This window comes from Lineus longissimus, chromosome 1 (assembly GCF_910592395.1).
Source record: "Lineus longissimus chromosome 1, tnLinLong1.2, whole genome shotgun sequence".
In the NCBI taxonomy this organism is placed as follows: Eukaryota; Metazoa; Nemertea; class Pilidiophora; order Heteronemertea; family Lineidae; genus Lineus; species Lineus longissimus.
Genome location: NC_088308.1, coordinates 19,270,507 through 19,294,867, shown reverse-complemented (window position 1 = coordinate 19,294,867; position 24,361 = coordinate 19,270,507). Strand labels below are relative to the sequence as shown.

General features: G+C 42.2%; 3 protein-coding genes across 3 annotated transcripts; 1 reads left to right on the top strand and 2 right to left on the bottom strand.

Moving 5' to 3' along the window:
- Positions 1–342: 342 nt before the first annotated feature.
- Positions 343–10,566, bottom strand: LOC135490338 (C-type mannose receptor 2-like). The gene is made up of 17 exons (XM_064775740.1): positions 10,424–10,566; positions 10,047–10,215; positions 9,452–9,621; positions 8,758–8,829; positions 7,710–7,884; positions 7,371–7,546; positions 6,690–6,722; positions 6,178–6,349; positions 5,675–5,850; positions 5,336–5,495; positions 4,703–4,959; positions 3,968–4,042; positions 3,324–3,495; positions 2,747–2,997; positions 2,096–2,317; positions 1,354–1,525; positions 343–1,200 (listed from the first exon to the last, which is right to left on the bottom strand). Exons 1-17 carry the CDS (start codon positions 10,482–10,484, stop codon positions 927–929), a joined length of 2,787 nt encoding a protein of 928 aa, XP_064631810.1. The 5' UTR covers positions 10,485–10,566; the 3' UTR covers positions 343–926.
- Positions 10,567–10,720: 154 nt separating this feature from the next.
- Positions 10,721–13,316, bottom strand: LOC135490354 (G-protein coupled receptor daf-37-like). Its single transcript, XM_064775741.1, has one exon. The coding sequence runs from the start codon at positions 12,733–12,735 to the stop codon at positions 11,668–11,670; it is 1,068 nt and encodes a 355-aa protein (XP_064631811.1). The 5' UTR covers positions 12,736–13,316; the 3' UTR covers positions 10,721–11,667.
- Positions 13,317–17,676: 4,360 nt separating this feature from the next.
- LOC135490322 (uncharacterized) lies at positions 17,677–24,003 on the top strand. The gene is made up of 2 exons (XM_064775739.1): positions 17,677–18,537; positions 18,950–24,003. Exons 1-2 carry the CDS (start codon positions 18,513–18,515, stop codon positions 21,877–21,879), a joined length of 2,955 nt encoding a protein of 984 aa, XP_064631809.1. The 5' UTR covers positions 17,677–18,512; the 3' UTR covers positions 21,880–24,003.
- The last annotated feature ends 358 nt before the right edge of the window (positions 24,004–24,361 follow it).

Here is a 24,361-nt window from a genome sequence, read left to right as displayed (position 1 = left end):
CAGCAACGGGGGATTCCTCGAACGGCATCGCTGCCGAATTTTGACGTTTGCCGAACTGAAGTCGGACAGCATTCCATTATCGCCACTACTTAAGGAATACCTTATCGATTTAAGATGCGTTTAGCAGTTCGTTTTGTAGTTGGCTCCAACTTTGGACAAGAAAAACATTTTCGTTAACACAGAGATGTTACGAGGTGCTTTGCATCCGCTCAGAACCTCAAAATATGGTAGTTAGAAGTGAATGTATGACATCAGCGATTTCAGACGTCAAGTTCTACATGTACTTTGCGAAACGTCTTTTTTGCTGTCATATCAGTTACATAGGTGGATAACGTCTGTTCATACATACATCATGATTTATTCTTGTCAAATATTTTTAGGAAGTGACTATTTGGCAAGCCCGGCTTACCAAACAGCGACTTTTTCTTGTCCTGAATGGAGAGCCGAACTCATTAATATTTGTAGTTTTCGAAGAGCTCGCCAAACAGGATTTTTTAGATTTTTTACCTGTTTGGCAAGCCCGGCTGGCCGAACAGGGTGGCTTTTTAGTGCTGTTTGGCAAGCGGCTCTCCAAACAGGACAAAAAAAGATGCCTGTTCGGCGAGCGGCTTGCTAAATAGACCCGGCCATATTTTTATGACAATAATTCGAATTTACATGGACAATCTCTGAACCGTAGGGTTATAACATGTTAAACCTGATCCATACAGTTCTAAGTATGACTAATGGACCTATCCTGATCATGGCCCCGGGGCTTTACATTCCTCTCATTTTAGTGTCCTGTTTCTTGAAGATGTTGCTAAGTTAATATTAAAAGCTGCGGCATTCACAATTTATTCTTAACACAAGCGACAGCCAGTCTACTTATATATCAGTTCTCTTGAATAATCCGTCCAATAAAATTTCATTTCTTGACTTTGTCATTGTTATTTTCCTGGCTTCCTTTTGCAAATATACGGCAACCTGCGCGTCCCAATCGTATCATAAACACCCTTAGACTCCCACTTATCATGCGCCTTGTACAAAATAAGCCGGGCGGCGTTAGCCCCCTGCGGACGAAGGTCTAGCTTTCTGGGAGGTTCGTACGCAGCTGAAGTACCGTCAGTCCACTTCCAAGTGACGTTTCCAGGCTTCTGGCCCTCCGGGATGATCATTCCAACCCAGACCAAGAGAACTCTTCGCTTTGTCGCGTTGGGTCGTCTGAAATATGAGAATGTTTCATATTATTAAAAGCTGTTTACTGTATATGTATGCATTGCAACTTAGGTCAGTAAATTCAGGGGTATGGTGATTTTTAAGGCAACAGGAACAGCTACAGATACGGACCAGTCCGACGCTCAAAACAATACGTACGGTATCATGGCCATTAGCATCTCCAGTTCGTCCCGGCTGTGGATGCTGCTGAGATGAGAGCTTCGGCCGTATTCCCGGCAGTCGGCTTCGGCAGAACGGAATGACAACTTCGTGGCGAAATATTTATAACAGTAGCCTGACCATCTCTTCCAATCCCCTGGACACTTGGATTCTGAAGCAAAGTTTAAATTAGAGACTTTTAAGTTACATTGTACGTCTACATGTACGAGTAGGTTGGAGCAAGGTAGATTAGCTTGAGTTACGCGAAGTTGCGAATAGGGGTCTCTGAGTACCTCACAGTACATCGAAACTATTCGCGCTTGTACGAGGAACATGTTTATCACTGCTGAATCAAACACGACCCAGACTCTTCACTGCTGATTATTACTCGCATGCAGATCATTATTTTGACCCCATAGTTTTTGCCAAAATCAAATAACTTCTGCAGCCGTTTTAAATAATGGCAGACACCTTGCGATGACCTTTAGCTAAAGTATGATTCCCGAGCACAGAAGAGAGAGTAAATATTTTATTGCCGGTTCGTTAGGCGCCGCATGCGCACAATCTGCATGTAGGCCTTTGGCGGCAATTTGGTTGGCAAACTATAGTTGTCTCACGAAGCCTGATACGAGCGCTCTTTCATATCTCGTTTCGTCGTGCCACAGGGCCCGCAAATGGCGTCAGCATTCCGTAAATGTCGCCACTGATATACACAATCTTGGCGAGTTATCTGGAAACTTACCAAGTTCCTCAACCTTTCGTTTGTCACTTCTATCATGTGCCTTCCTGCCGATGACTTTCGCCTTTTTGATATCTTTTTCATGTCTCCTTCCCAGACGGTGTTTTATAGTCTTGGCGTCTGTTTCCTTCTTGTGCCAATTCTTCCTTTTATAAGTTGGGTTATGGCCATGTCGCTGCTTCTTATTCAAGTGCTCCTTTGGATTGCGGGGTTTACTCGTCTTTCCTGGAATCGCACAGAAGAGGATGATTATCATGAGAATCAGAAAGTTCACTCGACCCTTATATGCTGTTAAATTGTTGCATGAATTCGTGTGACGTGCACCTGGATTACTTGCTGGTTGTAAAACTTATCTTTCATTGTCGTCTAATAATTTGCTGATGATGACAAACAAGAAAATTATATTGATAGAAATGCTCGTAAAAGTTCTTAGATTAATGTGTACCACGCCATCCATACGGGGAACATCCATGGGAGAATTTCCGTCCGCGGATGGGCGCGACACGGTCGACCTGGCGACTTTGGCAAAGCCGTAGCACCACCACAAACCTGATGCTTTGGAGTAAGTTTTTAGTGATTTTGTATACGTGGATAAGTACAATCAAGTCGGAATAAATTTCTCGATTAATATCAAGACACGTTTGGGTTACTTACTAGTTTCAGGAACCCTCTCGCAGATAAAGGGATAACTGCGGCTGGGTTCTATATCATTAACCTGACGGCGCTCTTCAAGCAACCGGGCGACAATTTCACCCTTGTCACCCTTATATTCGCCAGGAGGCTTGTATTCCGTTCTGGATCCGTCCGTCCAAGTAAATCGAGAAGGCTTGATTGAGGCGTCTATCTTCATGCCGAGCCATGCGCTAGGTCCTGCCTGACGCCTCGTCCGGTCACGGTGCATCTTGCTGTAAGGGCGAAAACGACACACATCGGAATAATGACAACGTCAAATCTTTCTCGAAACGCGGAACTATCAGTGCATAATTTCTTAAATGGTTGCAGAACTTTTAGGACGCGTAGAAAGCTACCAAACATTTCGTAGTATAGCGATACTACCATAATGAATAAATACACCTGATGTCTAAACGTAGTGTAATATTTCTAAGATGTAGAATATTGCCAGCATGGTGTCAAAGGGCGAAACTGCTCGATGTGCTCGCAAATCGGCGATGCTTCCCTGTCTGACCATTGTGTGCGGTATAGTCTCCACTCTACCAAAGGTTGCACTTACCGTGCGATACGAACAAGGAATCTGAATTCGAGCGCGCTGTTAGCGCTGGCTAGATGACCACCAAGGCGAACACATGTCTTCTCAGCTTCTTTGAACTGTTTCTTTCTTCTGATTACTCGATAACAATGTCCTTGATAACCTCGCCATCCCTTCTCGCAACGTACATGTACATCTGAAACCATGCAGAAATATCATTGTACGTTGCAATCGATACAGAATTCTTGGTCCAAATAAAACGGTCTGGTTGTAGACGGCACGCACTTCAATTCATACGAACATCACATTGCCGATCTGTTACAGCTACTCTACTGTGTACTGTATTCTGTGAGCACGAAAATCGAACCTGTGGGCAGGTTCGTTCAAAGTACGGAGAGTCAGTGGCGTCATCAAAGTCCGCTGTGCTAATTCAATACGCGACACTCGTAAACATGTACATGTACAATCGATTCGATTTAGGCCAGGTCCGTGCGTTAATATAAAACGTTAAACTTTAAAATTGAGTTTGAGATAATTTGTGTTATAACACCGACATAAAAAATAGTTTTATCACGCTGCCATATCTATTTATTGTTCTATACGGCCATGTTTTCTTACAACTACCAGCTGGCTACATTCAATCAATGCGAAAGAATATCCGTGTATACTTTTCATTTTTTTCCCCTCTCTTCGTTTTCTTTTTTCATTCTTTGGTTCCCTTCCTACTTGTCGGCTTCCAATACCTAAAGATAGATGCACCGCTTAACAAAGTGTCTGGTATATCCGTTTGTGGCTTAACTATGACTGTCAGGTCGCCCGTGAGTCTCAGTTTTCCATCCTGAGATCAGGCTTTTTTACTCCTATGTCATGTACATTAAAAAATCGAGAGATGGAGTACATGTATATTGAAAACAACTGGTGCCAGGATGTAATTTTTCTGACATCAACCGATGTCGCGGAGGAAGACATGGGACCTGCATCACCCTGATGAGCCTAAACTCCACAAATTGAAAGCTCGCGGAGTAACGAACAAAAGCATAGACGATACTTCGAAAAGCAATTCCCCAAAATATCAACAATGATCCGAAGTATAGCGAAGTGGCACATAAACATAAGTCTTGGTTTTGATGCGGAAAGTATATGTTCCAGCGCATACCTATACATGTAATGTACCAGTGGCATAATCAGAAATATTTGACGGTGGGCGCGCCCGAACGTGAGCTGCAATTTTTGAAGGAGGGTTGGGTTCTGGGGCCAACCTCACCGAATTGTTTTGGAAATTTATGAGTTAACTGAGGGCTAAGTTATTTGCTCCCTTAATAAGAGGCACCCTGAAAAATCATTGCTCTGCGACAAAGTGAGGGGTGTGTATGTGCGCCACCCCTAAATAATTTTTGTCTTACCTAGCCCTCTTTCGCAAATAAAAGGCTGTTTGTGGGTACCCTCACGCTTGACAACAGCCACACCCTGGAATTGTAACTTCGCCCCCAACGTGGTTCTTTTCCACTTGTTTAATCGTCCCACCAAGCCACGACGTCCTCTCCCGCTAGCTACTCTGGTTGGCGGTTTGTAACTGGTACTGGAGTGGTCAAGCCATGTGAAGGTTTTGTTATTTATCGTCAGCAGACCAATCCAAGGACCACAGCTGTAAGGCGTTGTCCTAAAGAAGCGAAAGAAAATATGAAGCATCAAATGTTGGATGATACTATATAGATGCGCTTCACTTCAATCTTTCAAAAGCTCGGTTATCAATTTAGCTGTTTTCAAAAATGATTCGCCTTTTTCATTTGTTTAGTAGTTACAACTCTTTCATAAGGAACATAGCGTCAGCCTCAGTCATGTCCAGCAAACTTACTAACAAAAATTAGGCCGAGGATATAGGTGAGTCTCTAAACTACAGGCTATACGTTCGGGGTTTTTGCCCGGGGTTTTGCCCTTTCTGAATGAAAGCGATAGAAAAAGTTAAGTTGCAAATGGAACAACTATAGTTTCAGTATGTCTTTCTTTTTACTATTTACTATTTAGCATTTACTTACCAGACATATTTCAAGAGGAAGTCCAGTTCCTGCTTGCTGTTTACACTTGCCAGATGAGCATTGTGTTCCTTACACCAATTCTCTGACCATCGGAATGGATATGTTCCCTTAACGTAGCGGTAGCAGCGATCCTTGAATCGCTCCCAACCCTCCCAGCAGGCTGAAAGAAAAAATGACATCTATTACAAAATACATGTATATAAAGGTAGGAATTTCCAACACCTACGTACCCCAAAATACGTACATGTAATCATTGGTGCCATGCAACGATAACGTAAATCATTACAAATACCAAATCCTTCCATGCTGCTATATGTACAATACCCAGCCGTGACGTACCTGTCCGCGTCTCCCGCTCACAAATGTAGGCAGCCTTTTTTCTTGGGTCGCTCAGCTTGTCCCCATATATCCCGATGTTTTCATTATGAATATGGAACAGGCGCGTTGGGATGGTTTCCATTTTCTTTTCCTTTGCCTCAATTTGCATCTTGACCCACGGTACGGTCCTTGATGGTCTGGAAATTATCCGACAGGGTGTACAACAAATGATACGGACTAAAATTTTGAAAGGTCGGATAAAAGAGACCAAAAACCAAGACCCGGCCGGTACGAAACGCGTCAATGATATCGGTATCAGATTAAATACTAAATGACGAACGTGTGACTTTGGCAAATTTGATAACGAATCAATTTAGTTCGTGATCTGTTGTCGAGACACACCTACATTATCTTAACTATATACAGTAGTATCACCACTCCCCATCCCAACATCATTTCTGTCAGTTTTTGTGTGTTTTCGGCCAATATATTTTAGCATTTAAAGATTACTTAATTTGACGCACCCATAGGTTTTTAGCAGGAAGTCAATCTCTGGCTTGCCGTTAAGTTCCGCAAGACTAGCGTTGTGTTCAGTGCACGCCTGGTGGGCCTTCTCGAAGTTCAAGCCTGATGTAAACAACCTGTAACAGCGGGTTTCGTATTTTGTCCAGCCAACACCACAGTCCTTAACATTGCCTACAAATATGGGAAGAAATACACATAGGGTGTCCCAATTACAGTGACCACGATACCGAACTGGCCAGAATCACAGTTAATGTTTTTACAACGACAGGAAATTGTGGAGTTATTTGCCTTACCAAAGTCGCTCCACACTGATGCATTTCCAGATTTTCATTTTTCCGATCTGTTGCGAAATTTTAAATACATGTACACATTGAATCTTAATTTCAAGACACAAATTGTAACATTTTCAAATTCCAGTTCAGTGTTTAACTGTTGAACGAACAGTACATTACCATTCATTTTGTGACACAAGAGCCGACTTCAACAATAAGATGATATACATGTAACATACCTCCTGATGATTTCTTTTCTTGTGTTGCATGTGCTGGATTTAAAAAAAAAGAAACCAAGTACTGGGGACAGAGTACGAAAAGTACAACAGTATACTAGCTGTCACTAACACGAACAGAACGATCAAAGTTCAAGGGACGCGCATTTTTATTCGATATGATATTCGAGTCACGTTCTGAAAAATCGTGTGAAATCTTTAACTATGGGATTCGTAACAACGGAATTCAGCTGTATATGCGTGTACATGTCTGCATATTTGTAATGAACAAGCGGGTATTTCAATATCTGTCGACTATCACTGATTGTCTGCTGAAATAAAATTGTAGATTACAATTGAGAACGCCTCTGCTGTACTGAGAACTGTGCATTTATCACCGGGGTTTCCAAACGATTGATCCTACTAGAGTAGGGAATAGATTTCCCGTAACAATAGATTCGCCCCAATTTTTAAGATTGGTGAAATTGCCGTGTGTGAGGTGTGCATGCATCACACCCCTCTGAAATTAGTCTGAAAAAAGATTCGGGCGAGTCGACTGTGGCCTCTTCTCGAATATCAGATTCAGTCGTATGCTCCTCGGCCCCTCGCTCAAGTTACTGAGCTCGTTTATTAGTGCGGAGTGTTTCCGGATGACTCTGGCCCGCAACCTGTATTCATTCGTCTCTGCACCGTGTTAATACTTACTGGAGCTTGCAAGTTGTTCACAAACGAACGGCATCCTTTCTCTTCCCCTGATCCCAAACAGACCAACACGGTATTTCGGAAGTTTTGGAACTGGAACGAGTTTTATACTCAAAGTGCCACTTCGTTTCCTGTTGTACATCAATGGTATGCTCACCCAACGTTGAACGTCCGTTTTCCTGTTGAAATATCGAAAAGTATGTAAAATGTAAGTTATTTTAGAATTGCCCTCGTTAGTTTCGATACTAAATTATCAATAATTCCGGCCCGGCGTTAACTTGAGAGACCACTCTTTTAAATCCCTTCTTCAAACCAAGAGTTACTTCTGGAGGGCCTTCTTACCCAAACTTATAGAGCAGATGCCACATTTCGCTTCTACTATTGATATCAGCCAGATGTGCCTTCATCTTGGAGCACGTCTCATGTGCATCTTGGAAACTCCTTTTCTCGTATAACATCTTATAGCAGCTCATTCCCCGTTGAGCCCAGCCTGGTGCACAGTGCTTCCCCTCTGTAGCTGAAAAGGGGCACACACGGGAAGTAGTCATTTATAGATATATATGGCACTGTAATTTCTGCTTCACATAGAGCGTATTCCTCCGGTAACCGCCTTGGCCATCCTATACGCTTGGCCCTATACGTATATATAGCGGGTGTTTGGTGATAAAATTACCCGCAAGCGCGGTTGGTTGGAAGCGGAAGTGACATCAGTAGACACCAGGGGACCGCACCAGCTGATGGAGCGGAACGAGTCAGGGTTTGCTGCTGCAGCCGTCGCAGAAAAAGATCTTAGTATTGAGCACGCACCCATCAAGAACAAAGAGAAAACGGTAGAGCTGGGAAAAACCTTTAAAATTCGGTCACATGAAATTTGATAAGGTGCATCTGGTCGCTAGTCAAATTCTTCAGACTGTAGTAGTCGAAACAATTTGAAAAAAAATGATATTGTAAAATTTTTATACTGCTTCGCTCGGACCTTTGCAAAAAGGTGTTGTTTATTTTCTTTTGAAATGCTTCCAGAGGCTGCCCTTTATTCATGTCAAATGCAAATATTTTCATTTTGATTGACAATGATTGTAAATATCTTCTTTTTTTATTCGATTATTGCAGATTTCACGTAATCCAACATAAGCCATATAGTGAACATCCAGCCGCCTCCGCCAATACGTGCGTTGTCTGGAAGCTGAGCAATGATGCTATACATGTAATACATTGCGGGTCAAGATGACATAAGCCTGTACGCGGCATCATTCTGAGATCAGGTTTGTTTACTCCTTCGTCATGTTTGAAATATCGACAGGTGGAGTATATTGAAAACCACTGGTTATGCCAGGATGATACTCATTAGCCACGGTAATAATTGCTCGTTTTACGACTCAACTGTCCATACCCATTCGCTGCCACCGTCTCTTTTCTCCAGCGTCAGTGTCTTTGCGTTTGTCTTCCTTTTGTTTCCCTTTCGCTAGAAAATGGATTGAAAGGCAGTTCAGTACATTGCAAGTACTGAAGAGATATTCAAGAAAGGGGACGGGTTAATGGGGGAATGTTGGTACGTTTGAACTCCTTTTACCAGCGGACCAATGTGCATTATACACACTCGCAGTTTTTTTATCGACCATAAAATCGCGGCTCTCCCATAGGCTGCGTGTGAGCAAATCATAATAGTCGTTGTTATGCCTTGGCTTTGAGGTGTAAGTAATGTCATCCAATGAAATCGGCCTTGACAACCAGAAAAAGTATTATCTCATATCGGTCAGGGCATGACATATAATTGTACGAATCCTGCATCGTGACACAAAGCGTAAATAAATGCCGCACATTTATAGGAAACTGTAAGGAATCACCCATAAACATGCTAAACAACAATGTTAGGAAGGGGGAGGGGATATATAAAGGGCTTGTGATGATTCACTTTTCAGGTACATGTATCATATACATGTAGGTCCAATATAGAGTTCCTGTAAACATGACGATTGTCAATGTTATGTTAGAACTCGGGGAGGGGGCTGGGGAGTGGGTCAAACTGTTGAATTGTGAAACTACGCTTTGATGTTTATAGCGATCCCTAAAGGCGTATTACCAACCTCCACGGTCCTGTTCGCATATGAGCTGTTTCTTATCATGAATATAGACTCCAATCAGACCCAGGTTATATCTCTTCGCATGGCGAATGATCCTAGCCGGAATCATCCGGGTTCCCTTTCCATTGGCGACAGCTATTCTTACCCAGGCATGGGCATCACCCACGATTGGTCTGATAGATAAAAATGAGACTCGATGAAATTCTTCTTGTGTTCATAAAATCTTCATACAAAACAAAGATCGTCCGTGGGCGGTGTCACTTGGCCCGCATCGATTTTTTAATAGCGCTTTCCTGGAAAGTGTCGAACTTACCAACTGGAGGCATGCATTCAGCTACCTAACCAACACGACACCGACCCTCTCGGAATATTCATTTGTAACCCACGAAGATACTGGAGTTAATCCTAGCGGCATTTCAAAACAACCAATCATAACGGAGCTTACAGCTGGGAAGGAAGAGCCATCCGATTCACGTGCATCCCTCTGTTCAAAACCTGAACTGATAAATGCCACTACGTAAACAGTATTTTTTTGCCTACTTTCTGGTAGTTTTCATTTTAAAACACAAAAATGAGGTGTAATAGGATGCTGACGTACCCGAATGTTTTCACCAGAAACCGACTTTCCCCATTGGTATTTATCTCGGCAAGTTTCGCATCCATACGACGGCAGATTTCATCCGCTTGGCCGTAGTTCATCAACTTGGTGACTGTTGTGTAACAGCTGCTCCTGTAAGCCTTCCAACCCTTGCCACATTTTGTAGTGCCTGAAAATGGAGTTCGAAGACAGAAACTGATGCTTCCTCTTCACCTACCGTACAGTACAATTCTGTGATTATGATGTCAGCATTGTTTCAAGACGTAAGCGTAATCATTACTGAAAGCATGCGAAACCTGTTGCTTGAAGAGCGGAGTGTCATAACACGAAGTCGTGTTGTAAAGAGTTTTGTCAAGTTTTGACTTCAGTACCAATACCTTTAGCCGCTTCTGTTACCACGATGGTACATAGGAGGACCAGAGTCCACGATGTCATCATGACGGCAGATCAGGCCTCAGTGATGAGCCAGCAAGCGCCCCTATCCTATGACAAGACGCAACGTGATCCTTTAATTAAACTGCATTAAAGTTTCAGGTAACATGTATATTTTAATGGAGTTTCAGGTGGTAAACACTGAGGAAGGGCAAGCTGAAGTGTAAAACGACATGGCCTATCCTTTTTTGTTAATGTAAACTGGTAAACGGAATGCAATCCCACCGCAAAAAGTCCAATCATACCTTTAAAACAGTCGGTACAGGACTCGTTAATGGACTGTGCGATCTTGGAGTGTGTCAAGATGTTTGTTACGTGATTGTGTGGTACCAGGAGAGGGGAAGTCATGACGCTAAGTCATATTGCCGTTGTGTATTTCTCTTAACTATACCATGTCCAAATAAGTTTTGAATTGCTCTATGTGGTCATGGACATTTGGAATTGGATTTGAAATTTGAGAGTTCGCAGAAAGACGCACACTTTCTGGCACTGTTTGATCGGATCACATATTTTTTGCTGCTTTTCAATACAAGATAAAAGGATACTCGGGCGCTAGAAATTATTAACACAAGTTTATACATGTAAATACTATTGCAGAATTATGGGTTTAAGAATTATACATGTAGGTATGTGCATGTAGGATGAGGACACTTCATTTCCTCTCCATAAAGGTCTATTCGTTTTTGGGCCACCTGATACGATTTCTACACGTATATCAAGAGTGAGTAAGATGTATACAATACAAAACAATTCATCGAAATTGTATATTTAACGTACAGATAGGTCGATCATGTAACAGAACTGTCTAGTTGCTACTGCCGAACGGGAGAAAAATGCAAAAGTTTCAACTTCTTTTATCGACGATGGTGTGATCTTTTTCCATTGATCAGCTCCGTTAAGGTTAATGTTCCTTTTCCAAGTGTCCTTTCGTATACCCGCAGTAACTTTCAAGGTTACATTTATTCGTCTCAATTATCACAAGGCAGTTGAAAGTGCCGAGTGGCACTTGCCGAACCTCCGCTAACCATCGACTTTAATTTCTGATCACAAGCCGGACGTTCTTTCACTGCGCCACCGCCTTTCCTCAGCTGTAACGTTACCGAGCCCGCCTAGCTCAAGGCTATATTCTCCCTTTAATCCGCCATTCTGCAAAGGACTCCTGTATGCGTATATATACGTATATCTAATTTCATCTCGTCGTCGGGTGAACCTTAGAGAAAGCTTTCATAAATGACATGCGAAATCGCCTTCCCAATAAACAATAGACGTAAAAGTTACAAACGCTGTTTAAGTATCCAAGAAAGTATGTAAAATTCTGAACATAATCGTATTCTATATTGGTCAACTGGATCAGATCGTATTCTTCGAGAATGTCGGCAATCTGCCATATGTTGCTAGGTAACTCCAGAACCACGAAGACAACAACAATAGCAGTCACCCGTACCGTCACCGTTTTTGTCCTATCCGGGCGTTTTTTATCTCCACCAGTCTGCGTTTCACGTGAGAGGCCACTCCTTTTAGCTGCTTCTTTCAGTGCCGAAATTAGTGAATGCGCAAAGAAAGTTAAGGTAACCATCGGAAAAACAGCCATTAGAAGCATGCTAAACAGATTTGTATATAATACTTTATAGTACCGATTTTTCCCAATGGCGGAATATTTCCAGTTGGGTCTATACCCACCTGTACACTCATCATACGTATAGAAAGTGTCGATGTAAAGAAGAGTAGGACTTTGGAATGCAAAGGACAAAATTGCGACGACGGCCACCGCAATTCGGGCGTTCCGTATTGTGCATATAGATGCTACGCGGAGAGGTCTCCTTACAGCTATGTAACGTTCCGCCGCGACGCAGATTGTTATATAAATAGACATAGTTTTTGTGAACCACCTAAATGTCCAAAAATAGCGAAACGATAGTTCGTAGAACTCGATATACTCCTCAAAGACGTCAAAGTAGTCTGGTAAACAGATTAAAGTCCTTACGAATATGTAGCCAATGAGGACTAAGTTATCCACCAGTGCCAATGACCGAAGCAGCACGGAGGTGGACGTGTTGGGCTTCTCGAGCCCGATAAAAATGTATGCAAATGTGTTCCCCAACAGGCCAATGAAGCCGAAGAGCAGAGCCAATGGGAAGAAGATGATGAAATTGTACATGTTATGGGGCTCATTCAGACTCCGATTATGAAGCACTTCGTAAAGACAGCGGCCTGTTGTCGGCAAACTTGCATTTGAAGTCGTCGATGTGTTTGCCATTGTGCTCCTCTTGGTCCCAGTGCTTAGAATGTCACAGCCCAAACCATGGTGCAACGAACAGACGCAAGATTTCCCTGTTGCATTTCACTTTGAATTATGCTGTAGTTACTCCACGACTAGATAGGTGAACACTGTCATGCTGTGAGAGCAAACGCATGTGATATGTGGAACAGATGAGAACTCATCTAAAAAAAGCTATCATCATGCATATTTTTGCATAATTCTGTTCAGTGAATGTCTGATAGTTGTTTAATGCTTTGTCCCAGGACTGCACGTTTTTGAATCTCAGAAGAACAGAATCACAGCTTGTATTCCGGAGCCTAAAGAATTGTTGTCTCCAAATCTTTAGTCAATAACTACATTTACATTCGTCATACGTACGTTCCATCAGATTCAGAACTTCTCCTATCCTTGATTAGCTTCAGCAGTGTATGTAGCTCCGATAGCACAGATGTTGACACATGTCTCCACCAGTTCGATAAGGGTAGTCAATGACACTCGTTATGAGTAAGCATTCTCCAAACGGTTATATGGAGAGAATATTAAGAAGTCATGCCTTCCTCGTCAAGGTAACCCCTCTTATTATGTTATCTTCTACAGTCTCTATGACAACTATGAACAGAACTCTGTTTACTGAGTACTGTGTACTGTTTGCGACCGTAATGTTAACAGTGTTATCGGCCAAGATATTTACTCCTGCCATCTAATTCGGCCAGGAACGTGTCGTCATGACAGGAAACTGTGAACAGAACACATGTTAATGGTATTTTCCAAAAACAGCAAAAAATTAAAAATTCTTTTTTCCGCGTTGTTTGAACATAATCGAGGACACATTGTAGAGGATTTTTAAATAGCTCGTACATTAAAGTACCGCCTGTTTCTATTCTTTCCAAATAGGTTTTAAAAAATCAAATATGACAGGATTTCGTCTGGTGAAAGCTCGCCAGCATTAAAAAACAATTACATCAGTGTTTATACACATTGAGGTATATAAATTACAACGAATGCCATTTTAAACCAAGTCAACGTTCGCTCCCCAATACAATCGCGGACTCCCGAAAATGAGGATGATGTCCGGCGTTCAAACCCTTTTATGTATATGATATCCGGGTGGATTCTTTGAGAAAGTTCACGCGGGCCTACTATAGTTCAAATTGTGAATAGCAGAGAATATTTCACAATCTTTGGGTTGATTTAGAAATAACGTAGACAGGCGCGCTTCACCAATTTGCGCACTTTTCATTTATAATGACGTCAAGAATGCTGTGACGTCATCACGGCACCCCTAACGACGTAGTCGTGACAACGCAATCCATCACTGCACATGTTTTGACAACCAAAGCCCTTCTTCCCCACTGACGGACCTCTTTTGTTGCTGAAAGCTGTCGAATAAATACTATTAGAGGTTAACAGATAAATATCCCAGTGCAGGAGGAGATTCCTGGCGAAGCCAACAGTCATGAAACTTTGCAGTGGGGGAATGGAGTGGGAGGTTGAAGGCAGTGAACATACTGTTGAAGACAGGCCGCAAACCCCGGCACCGCAACGCCTTCTAATGCAGCGCCCAACCACACCTCGCCCCCGTCGGGTCGAAGAAGCGGATGAAAGAAGGCGGCGGCTGTTGAAACGAAGGACGGAGTCACTTCGAGCGCTTAACAATCAAATAAATAGAGTAAGTTGATTGACTGGTTTGGTTTGCGGAAGAGGCTTCGCTGTATTTGAAAAGATAAATGTTTCAGTTTTGATGTCCATGATGCCGATTGGCGATTTGTAGGAAAACCAAACTGACGGCCAAGAACTGAAGAATAAAAAAATGGGAGTTAACACACGAACTCGCCATGATTTTGAACCATTTTTCAATGTCAAGGCAAAGGCGAATTGGCGATAACTCGCTGTCAGGTGACTCTTGTCCGACTGGTAGATTTGTCAGTAAATCATTGATGAAAACCGGTGTATTTATTTACAGGCCAAAGAAAAGAAGAAGACAGATGAGGATACGGCACGAGCGATTGGAAAGAAAGCGCTTGAGGCCAACATGTCCCGGGTCCTGGGGACGAAAGCAAATGTTACACAGAAAAAGAAGGGTCGTGCTGCGACCTACAATCAGGAAGTTGCAAAGAAAGCCGAAGTGGTAAGTGAAATATTATACATTTTGTTATTCGCCAAATGTGTTTTTACCCAAAATTGATTGATGATGTCGCCACTTTTGTAGATGATGTCAACCATATCAATTTGACGATCCCCCCCCCCCCAGCTTTACTCTTGCTAATGTAAAGGTTTCTATACTTCTTGTCACTAGAGTGACCAACCAACCTATATAATATTTCATTGCACTTCTAGTTGTCAGCGGCGGGGGGGGGGCTCCTATCGTTTCTGGTCAGTGGATTGTTTTTGTCACAAGCATTTCTAATATTCAGGCTGCGGAAAAAAAGGTTCCGGTCCTTACACGAGAGGACCCGATGTGTTTTAACAAGTCACATCCCAGGAGACTGCCTCCACTCAGAGGTTTGACGGAAGTTAGCGACGAAAGGGCAGTGTTTGGGTCAAGGCCCCGACTGCTTACAGATGCTGATAGGGTGCGCATCAGAAAGGGAGCGGCCTTATTAGAAGAAACGCCCGTCCTAAGCAGTAGCTCATCACTGCCGGCTGACTTTGCCCACAAGGAAGAATCGCCGGAACCTATGGTATGTTTTTATTGCAGATGATAGCGGGTTAGGAAAACACAGCCTTTGGCAAAAAACCTCATGAAATACATCGATAACTTAGTTTGCTGTTATCAGGGCCATTGCTTTGGACTTGCCAACCGGCACATTCTCTTATATGTATAGACTTATGAGGTGAAATCAACGCGATGAGAGAAATAATATCAAGAACACCTCACGTTGGCCTCATTTAATGTTGTCCGTCAACTACATTCGCAGAATCTGTGTCCTTCCACCGGGAAACTGTGACTTATCAAAAACGATCTGTGCTGTTGATTTAACTATAAATGTGGAGCGAGGATAACAATTGATGCGATACCTTTACGAACGAATTATAAAGTTTTTTTCTGACTAAATTTATTTCTGTTTCAGCCGACAACTAGTAAGCCTACTACTATCTCCTTCCGAGAAAAGGTTCGAAGGTTTTTCCGGAAAGGCAACCGAGTTGGCCCGATGCCTCAGGTAGACCGTTCAGCTCAGGTGGACCATCATGCTCGGGTGGATCATTTAGCTCAGGTGGATCATTCAACTCTGGTGGACCATCATTCAGCTCATTCAGATAACCATTCACATAACGAAACGAAGACTAAGAGAGATGAGAACAAGAAGCACGGCCTCTGGTGTAGGGTGAAAAAAGCCCTCCGCTGCTGCGGCCATTAACTCTTTTCTGAAAATTTATAATTTTTTGTAAGTACTGTAGGAGTGACTTCATTGGCTTCTTCCTGAGTTTTGCAGGAGCACAACAGCAATTCCCAACTGGCGCATCTTTGGCACAAGACCCGCTCGGTTGGCATTTGAATACTTAATGCAGTTATGAATTCAAAATTTCTAGGTGAATCACCAAAAGCAGCAAATCACCAAACAAGACAGCAAAGGGATACAATGTATATACTTGATTAAATTAATAATTTGATTTATATTTTGTACTTAAAAATTTCATTATCTAAATCTTAGATCATGAAATATATATAGACCAAGTTTCCTTATTAAACCTAAATCTTTTTCTTTTGCTCCTTATATTGTAACAAACCATGATAGTAATTTACTTTTTTAACCAATTTGATAAACAATTTCTAATGCTCCAAATTCAATGAATTATGTTAGTAACTCCGGTTTCACTGTACATCATAGTAGAGGTGTATAGTGTTACTGGGTTACATTAAAGAAATTAAAAAAAATCGATAAAAAATATAATTTTAGGTAAATGTACTCATTGAATAAAGAAGAAATTTTATATTATCTTATATTCTAAAATAATTTTGGAGCATATTTTCTGGAGCAAAAGAAGGGTTTTCTGAATGTCATAATATAATAATATATGAAGTAATCATAGTGGAGTTGTAGAGTTTTAACTTGGTCACATTGAAGCAATCCGTTGGTTATACATGATATCCCTGTTGTTTGTGGCGTGATATGCAAGTTTTATTCGTGGTGATATCCTTCCTTAAAGACAGAGCAAGCTTCTAAGAAACAGACCAACTGAGCTTAGTTTTAGTGAATCTCGTTTTTCTCACCTATCTTACATATACCTTCGGTTCCCCTTTTTAATTTTATATAAAATACCGAAGGTTGATTTGCACAACAATCTTAAATCCCATCCTCATCGTCCCAGCATGACATGATGAGGCCATGGTCATCTCATTTTTATCTTTACAAAGTGCCAAGGATGCCTCAGATTCGCGCAGTATAAGTATTAGTCACTCGAACATAAATATTTGGGTCCCCTTTTTCGATTTACATGCATGTGAAATACTGAAGTTCGAATTATTCAAAAAACATTAAAACTCGATCCTCATCGTCCCCGATGACATGATGAGGCCACGGCTATCTCATCCTATAGTCACTCCTACAGTACACGTTTATTTTTTAATTGTTAAATAAAATCAAAAATGTCATTCTTATTGTTTTTCCTTTCGGGTCGTCTAAAAATAGGACTGTGAGTGAAAAACCAATGAATATTCACGCAGTTTGGCTTGCGACGTTCATGTTTGAAATTATGTCATGTCTGAATTTTATAGGAAGGCAGAACATGTAGGCACTAATGGCTGATAACCAAACGAGTTACATGTAGTACTCCATCCAAAGTGGCGTAGTAAAAAGGTTGTGATCAGTACTACATACTTTGTATGCGGGTTTGTTAAAATTTTATTTCATTATATACGCAACATGTTTGCCCAGACGGTTTTTGCAGTTGATACGATTTGCCTCGACTAATATCACTGGGGAATCAAACATAGAATCAATAAGTAATGAAGGAGAACAGCAATAAAATTCGCAAAGTGCCTTTCCCCATAATTTATTGTCCTTTTCGTTATAATTAGAATACTTGCGAGTGGTTTTGCAGTCAAATGACAAATAAATGAAAGGTTTACAATACATATATTCATACACTTGTATCGGATGACGTGAGTTATCACATTTAGGATAGGCCAAATGTATTTTATGGTTGGCGGTGGATATCAAAGTTTGGTCCCATTTTGCCTTTTTTATACATGAAGCCTGTACGATTGTAGAACGTTCTTGGCCAAAGATACTTCTATCTGGGGACTAATCATGGAGTCGGGTAGGGGTGTGTTCGGACGGCGTGTTCATTTTGTAGTTATTTTTCAAGACAAAGTAAGCCTTTCTTGCTCGACAGTAAAAAGGGTCATGTACTGAAAAGGAATTCAGTTTCAGCTTCGCTAGAATGGAGCCAACGCTGTCTACTTATTGTTGTCAGGTGATCGGGATACCTCCCTTACCATCTCTAACAACTCTCCGTCCAAATTCTAGGACGGGAAGTACATTGAAGTCCTTTCATGACGGAAGGAAACGAAAATGGTCATATATAAAATCACATCTGGCTGCTGAACTCCCAAACTCCACTGTTGATCAGACCAGCCATTACAAACAAACAAATTCTCTGGCTTTTGTGGATGATGCACCTTTGGGATTTCCTCGGCTCGTGGGGAATGCGACATAACACCGGACGCCACTATACTTAATCGTTGGATGTTCAGCCATGAGCATTCATGGAACAATTTTCGGTTCGATACAGGATTACTGAATTGAAATTTAACTTTGGATAAACCAAACATGAAAGGTTACTTTCTATTAGTTGGTAAGTTCTGATTCCTTTTTGCCATGCTTTGCGACAGTCACACATGTCAGCTTCTCCACTATTGTGAAGAGCTTCCGTTCCTCATCTAGCTTAACAAGAATGCACAGTTCGCATACCGGTACCTTGATCGGATACGCAAACTGTTGCAGCACGCTAATTATTATGAGCATGTGAATGCTGTTTTTTAGCCGCGGCAGCTCTGACATTTTGAAAACATCACAAAATATACCGTTGAATCTGATTACTCTCACAAGGCACGTTGAATAGTTTCATATTTTCACGTGGCATCGCTTTAACGCGATTCTTTTCTCGGTTCAAGGGCCACGTCCTAGTGAGGGATTTTTCATACTTTTTATCATTGCATCCAATTTAGACAAACTACTCAATTTTTGGATGGTCTCATGTTTTTCAGGTTTTATGATCGCAGTGGTCTTCGAAGATACTAGGGGAGACCATGGAACTCGAGCTAGACATCTGCATCAGAGCACGATTCACTACCCAATCGATCTCTTGGATTCTGAAGGTAAACCCGAACAAAATCAAGTGCGCCTGGGTAGAGATCTGACGGAGGCATACCCCGAAACAGATGACCAAAGCCGAGTTCACAAACGTAGGGACCTACTTGAATCAATTAAGGACATCTTCAAACAAGACAGCGGAAGCAGATTATTCAAATGCCCGCATGTGTCCTGCGATTCTGAGAGCCAGTGTAACGGCCACGTGAGTCAACACGATGACGTCTGCTATTGTGATGAATATTGTGAAACTTTCTCCGATTGTTGCGAAAACTACAAAAGCTGCACCAAGGAAAATAGGAACATAACTGTGTCGTATTTACAGTACATGAATTGCATCAAAATACTTGAAGACATCCCACATTATCTGTATGTTTCTAGCTGCCCTCTCGGCACAAGTGAATACGTCAAGAACAAGTGCGAAAACGACCATATTAGCAGTTCCTTATCTCTGTACGAACGGATACCGGTGATGCACGAAAGGATTCCATTTCAGAATGTATACTGTGCTCAGTGTCATAATGTATCTCTTTCTGAAACTTTAGTCTGGAGAATCAACGCCTGTTATAACCAAAGCAATGATTTTCTCCTCAATCTGCGGGCCGTATTTTCAACCATATTCGACCGTATTTACTGTCCAGTAAAACCGGTTGAAAGCCCAAATTTGCTGTTAAGGAGATGTCCTTCGGTGTTTTCTCGTATGGCCGAGCAGGTTCCTTCTATAGAAGTTGACGGTTGTGGTTCCAAAGGGTCAACAACATTTCGGTATATTTCTGAGTCGAGCCAGGATTCGGAGTCCGATGATGTTGTCAAATGCAGACATCTGTCTTCTCCCGTGTTTGCTTACAGAAATGGCACGTTATTTGGATTCAGAAATATGTACTGCGCGCGTTGCAGTGGCATGTTTAGTGATCTAACTTGCACGGATCGCTTTAAGAACAGTCTTCTCGAACCGTCCACGACGCCGCAAGCAAACGGTGAATACATCGATACTGTTCCGGTAATAGCAAGCCGAGGTGTTGGGTTCGAAATGATTATGAAAAAGATGAGTAAGCCTAAAGTCTATGCATTTCAATGTTACTCCCCACCAGGTAAGAATTATATCTATGACCCACTGACTAAGTCGTGTACGGAGACACGAAGATGTGATATGAGTCACGTTGAGTGGAATGGGACCTGCTTGAGGGACCCACTCGACCAGGCCTATACAAGTCCAACTATGGGGCTCGATAGCTATCATCTCACTGTTGAGGTACAACTGACGCTGAGCAAACCATTGACACTTATCACCACAGAAAACAACTCGACGCGTAACAATTTCGGTGATGCCTTCCAGTATGCGTTCTCGGTTTACTTCAATTTACCTCTAAAGGAAATACTCAACATTACCGTGAGCTTTAATAAAGATTCGTTGGTAGCAGTTCCACTGATTGGAGGCACTGAGCTAACCTTTAAGGCTAACACTACATTCACTGTCATATTTTATAAGTTGAGACATTCTAATGACAATTCTGCTGACATGTTGAATACTCTGTCGTTTATCAAGAGCAATGGGAACTTTCGAAATGTCAATGTCTCTGTGGCTGGAGTCTATAGCCGTCCTGTTAAATTGCCGCTGCAGTGTGACATGGGAGTTCTTGTGCGGTTGGCAGTTGATGATACCTTGATGAGTTACCTGAAACATGTTCACGGCGCCCTCAAGGATCTCCAGCTCGTGTCTGAAACTGATAGCAGTGGGAAAGTAAGCATCATCCTTTGTGATCTCTATGCCGCCAAGTTTAAAGACTGTAACGTAGTTAACCAAAACCTGAGTTCATTTAGACAGGGAAACGTCACAGGGGGATTGGTGTATCTCGGAACAGGAGAGGTTCTCGACACACCATATGCCATCATAGGCAACCAAGTTTACATTTGCATCAGAAGTAGAATGACAGTATTATATTACTCTTCAAAAGTCCAGACTGCTTTAACAACGGCAGGCGTTTCGCTCTCCCTGCTCTTCTTGGCGATGACTCTGATCACACACATAGTCCACAGACCTCTGCGGACTCTACCGGGCCTCATGCTAATGAACCTCTGCGCAACTCTCTTCGTTGCTCAGCTACTCTTCATAACAGCTGTCGGTCACATCTCCCACAAACTCGCATGCCAAATCATGGCCATGATCATCCATTACCTCTGGTTGGCAACATTCTTCTGGATGAATGCCATCGCTCTGAATTTGACCATGACCTTCGCTGGAGGGACGAAATCCGCCCTATCGCGCAATTCGCGCACAAAGGTCCTGAAATATTCTGCCTACGCTTACGGAGCTCCAGCAGTCATTGTCATTACGTGTGCCTTCCTGGACAAACTGGGGAATGTCCCCATAGGTTATGGACCCGGTATAGACGAAGAAGGTGTTTGCTGGTTCACAAAGGAGCAGGGTCTGATTTATGCATTCATCCTTCCCGTAGCCCTCCTCATTGGATTAAACGGTATACTGTTCATCATAACGATCGTAGCCATCGTGAAGGCCAAGAAGCTAGGCAAGAAGGCCAAGGCAGGTACATGTAAAGGAACCAAGCTGGAGTTCGTCATCTACCTAAAATTGTCCCTGCTCATGGGCTTCACTTGGATTTTCGGGTTTGTAGGAACCTTCACGGACAATACGGTCATCTGGTATCTGTTTATCGTTTTCAATACGTTACAAGGAGTTTTTATAGGCGTTGCGTTTGCGTGTAATAAGCGCATTTTTGGAATGTGGCGTGGCGTTACCACCGTGACTACGTCGGGGGCGTCCAATTCAAGATCCACCAGTTCTACGATTCGGTCATCTTATGTGTGAAATTACTTAATTTTAAAGGAAAAGTGCCTTTTGGATACGTTGGCATTTGATTAAGGGAAATGAGGCGATCTGATGATGAACCTGATCAAAACTCTGAATTTAAACATTTGTTAAATGTTTGACGTGTAGATGTCATTTCATCTCCTGGTATTTGAGTCTCACCGTCAGTAAGCAGATTTTGCTTTTCGTTACAACAAGGAGTTACAAGGAAGTGTGCTTCTAATTATATTCTTCTTGTGTTTGCTGCGGAGAAGCTCCCATTAACACTGGCATTATTCAGTCGAGGCTTCTTAGAGAATACTCGCATGAACGACTGGCGAAATCGCTTCCCTAATAGACAGTAGACATAAAAATTTACAACGCTGTCTAGATATCCCAGAAAGTATGCGGCATTATGAACCATCAAATATTGTACTTTCGTCAATTTATTCAAGTCGAATTGCCTTAGAATTGCACTTATCTGCCACAGGCTGCTGGGCGACTCCAAGAGCACGAAAACGACCACGACACCGACTACCCGTACCGTAACGGGCTTTGTCTTATCCTTCCGCTTCGAGGAACCGCTCTGATCCCGGGCGATGGTGCTCTTTGCTGCTGCTCTCAGGGCAGAAACGAGGGAGGCGGTGAAGAAGATCAAGATACAAGTCGGGAGGAACGCCATCAAAAACATGCCAAACACATATGAGTAAATGATCAAATAGTACCGGCTTTGCCCGATCTCCGAATAGTCCCAATAGGGCATCTTCCTACCCGTACACGCATCGTACTGATATTTAGTTTCAGTGTAAAGGAGAGTTGGACTTTGAAAAGCAAAAGACACTATCGTAATGACGGCAACTGCAATGCGGGCGTTCCGTATAGTGCAAATGTTTGCTACCTGTAACGGCCTTTTCACTGCAATATATCGCTCCGCCGCCACGCAGATTGTGATGTAAATTGACATGGTCTTTGTGAACCATCGAAATGTCCATAAGTAGCGGAATGATGCTTCAAAGAATTCGATATAAGCCATAAAGACACCCAAGTAGTCCGGTAAACAAATTAGACTCCTTACCAATATGAACGAGAAAAGTACCAGATTATCCGCCAGCGCCAATGACCGCAACAGCACGGAGGTTGATGTGAATGGTTTTTCACATCCGATGACTATAAACGCGAGGGTGTTCCCAACCAGGCCTATAAAAGCGAACAAGATAGCCAGTGGAAAATAGATGACGAAATTGTAGATATTGTAAGTCCCGCTCAGTGGAATCTGATGAAAATAGGAATAAAAACATTTCACTGTTCCTGTCGTTGAAGTCGACAGGAATTCTGTAGTTGCGTTATCCATGACACCATTCAGAGTCAAGCGTACATGAGTTAGATTATGATTGTCAAGGAATTAGTCGTGCCCAAAACAGGAAATAGCTCGTGAAGTCTTATCACTTAGAATGAAAACGACGATCCTAACATTTTTACAGCATCGTGCGCATTCTTACACTAGTATCGTTTCGTTTTTACATTGTCGTCATGTAAAGGATATCGTCACATTTTGACACTGACTATTGTCACCTGTTTACACTATCGTCACAGCTTCACGTATTTATATAATCGTCACTTTACACTACGTGTACATGTATCTTACACTATCGTCAGGTGTTTGCACTATCGTCACATTCTCACAATATCGTTCCATCTTTATACATGTACAGACATCACATTCTTACCCCACCTTCACCTTATGATGCTATCATCCCGCCGTGTGTTCACTCTCGAAACATTCTAACACTGTCGTCACGATTTTACACTGTCGTTACATGTTCATCGTTTACACTGCCGTCACGTTTCACCAGTTTGGGATGGCTTTAACTACCGAATAAAATGTCAATGAAACACAGTGTTGACTTTTTTACCTTCGAGTTAGAGATGCTTCCACCATATGTTTTCTGAGAACACTCAAATCGCCAATAAGAAGTTACAGTCAAATATACATGTACTGTGTCCACATTCGTGTCAAAGTTAGCCTATACACTCATACTCTCTCTTTGGCGGCAGAAGAAGGTCAGTCCTTTGTCGACATAAGGTTTGGTACAGTATCCATGTGTTGCTGCATAATCTCACAGTCCATGGTTGGCGTCCACAACTGGTCAGTGTTCGGAGCTTGAATGCTGTGAATCGATGTCAGTATCCAATTTATCTTCGGACTTCATGCATAAATCATGCCACTCTCCCAATTCCTATCAAAAGGCCAGCGCCTCATTGCGCCTGTTAACAGCAATCTGTAATAAAAATGTTTGCCTTTTCCCGATACTAATCATAAGGCATCGACCAACAAATCTGAAACTCATTTTTAAAGGATGACTGATTCTATCATTCTGTTTGGTTGGATTTCGGTTCGCGCACAGTCAGTGTTTTCTCTGTAACTCAGTGCAATCTTTCAGATTTAGTTTTTTTCCCAGAACAGCGGACACACCGTAACAAAACCAGAAGGTTGCGACCTGAA

Excerpts from the sequence above, each read along its gene's own strand:
- LOC135490354 (XM_064775741.1), bottom strand. The coding sequence starts at position 12,735 with ATGGCAAACACATCGACGACTTCAAATGCAAGTTTGCCGACAACAGGC.
- LOC135490322 (XM_064775739.1), top strand. The coding sequence starts at position 18,513 with ATGAAAGGTTACTTTCTATTAGTTG. Across the intron at positions 18,538-18,949 it reads AGGTTACTTTCTATTAGTTG|GTTTTATGATCGCAGTGGTC; the intron begins GTAAGTTCTGAT and ends CATGTTTTTCAG.
- LOC135490338 (XM_064775740.1), bottom strand. The coding sequence starts at position 10,484 with ATGATGACATCGTGGACTCTGGTCCTCCTATGTACCATCGTGGTAACA. Across the intron at positions 8,830-9,451 it reads ATGCGAACAGGACCGTGGAG|CGAAAGGGAAACAAAAGGAA; the intron begins GTTGGTAATACG and ends TCCATTTTCTAG. Across the intron at positions 2,318-2,746 it reads CGAGAGGGTTCCTGAAACTA|GAAAGACGAGTAAACCCCGC; the intron begins GTAAGTAACCCA and ends GTGCGATTCCAG.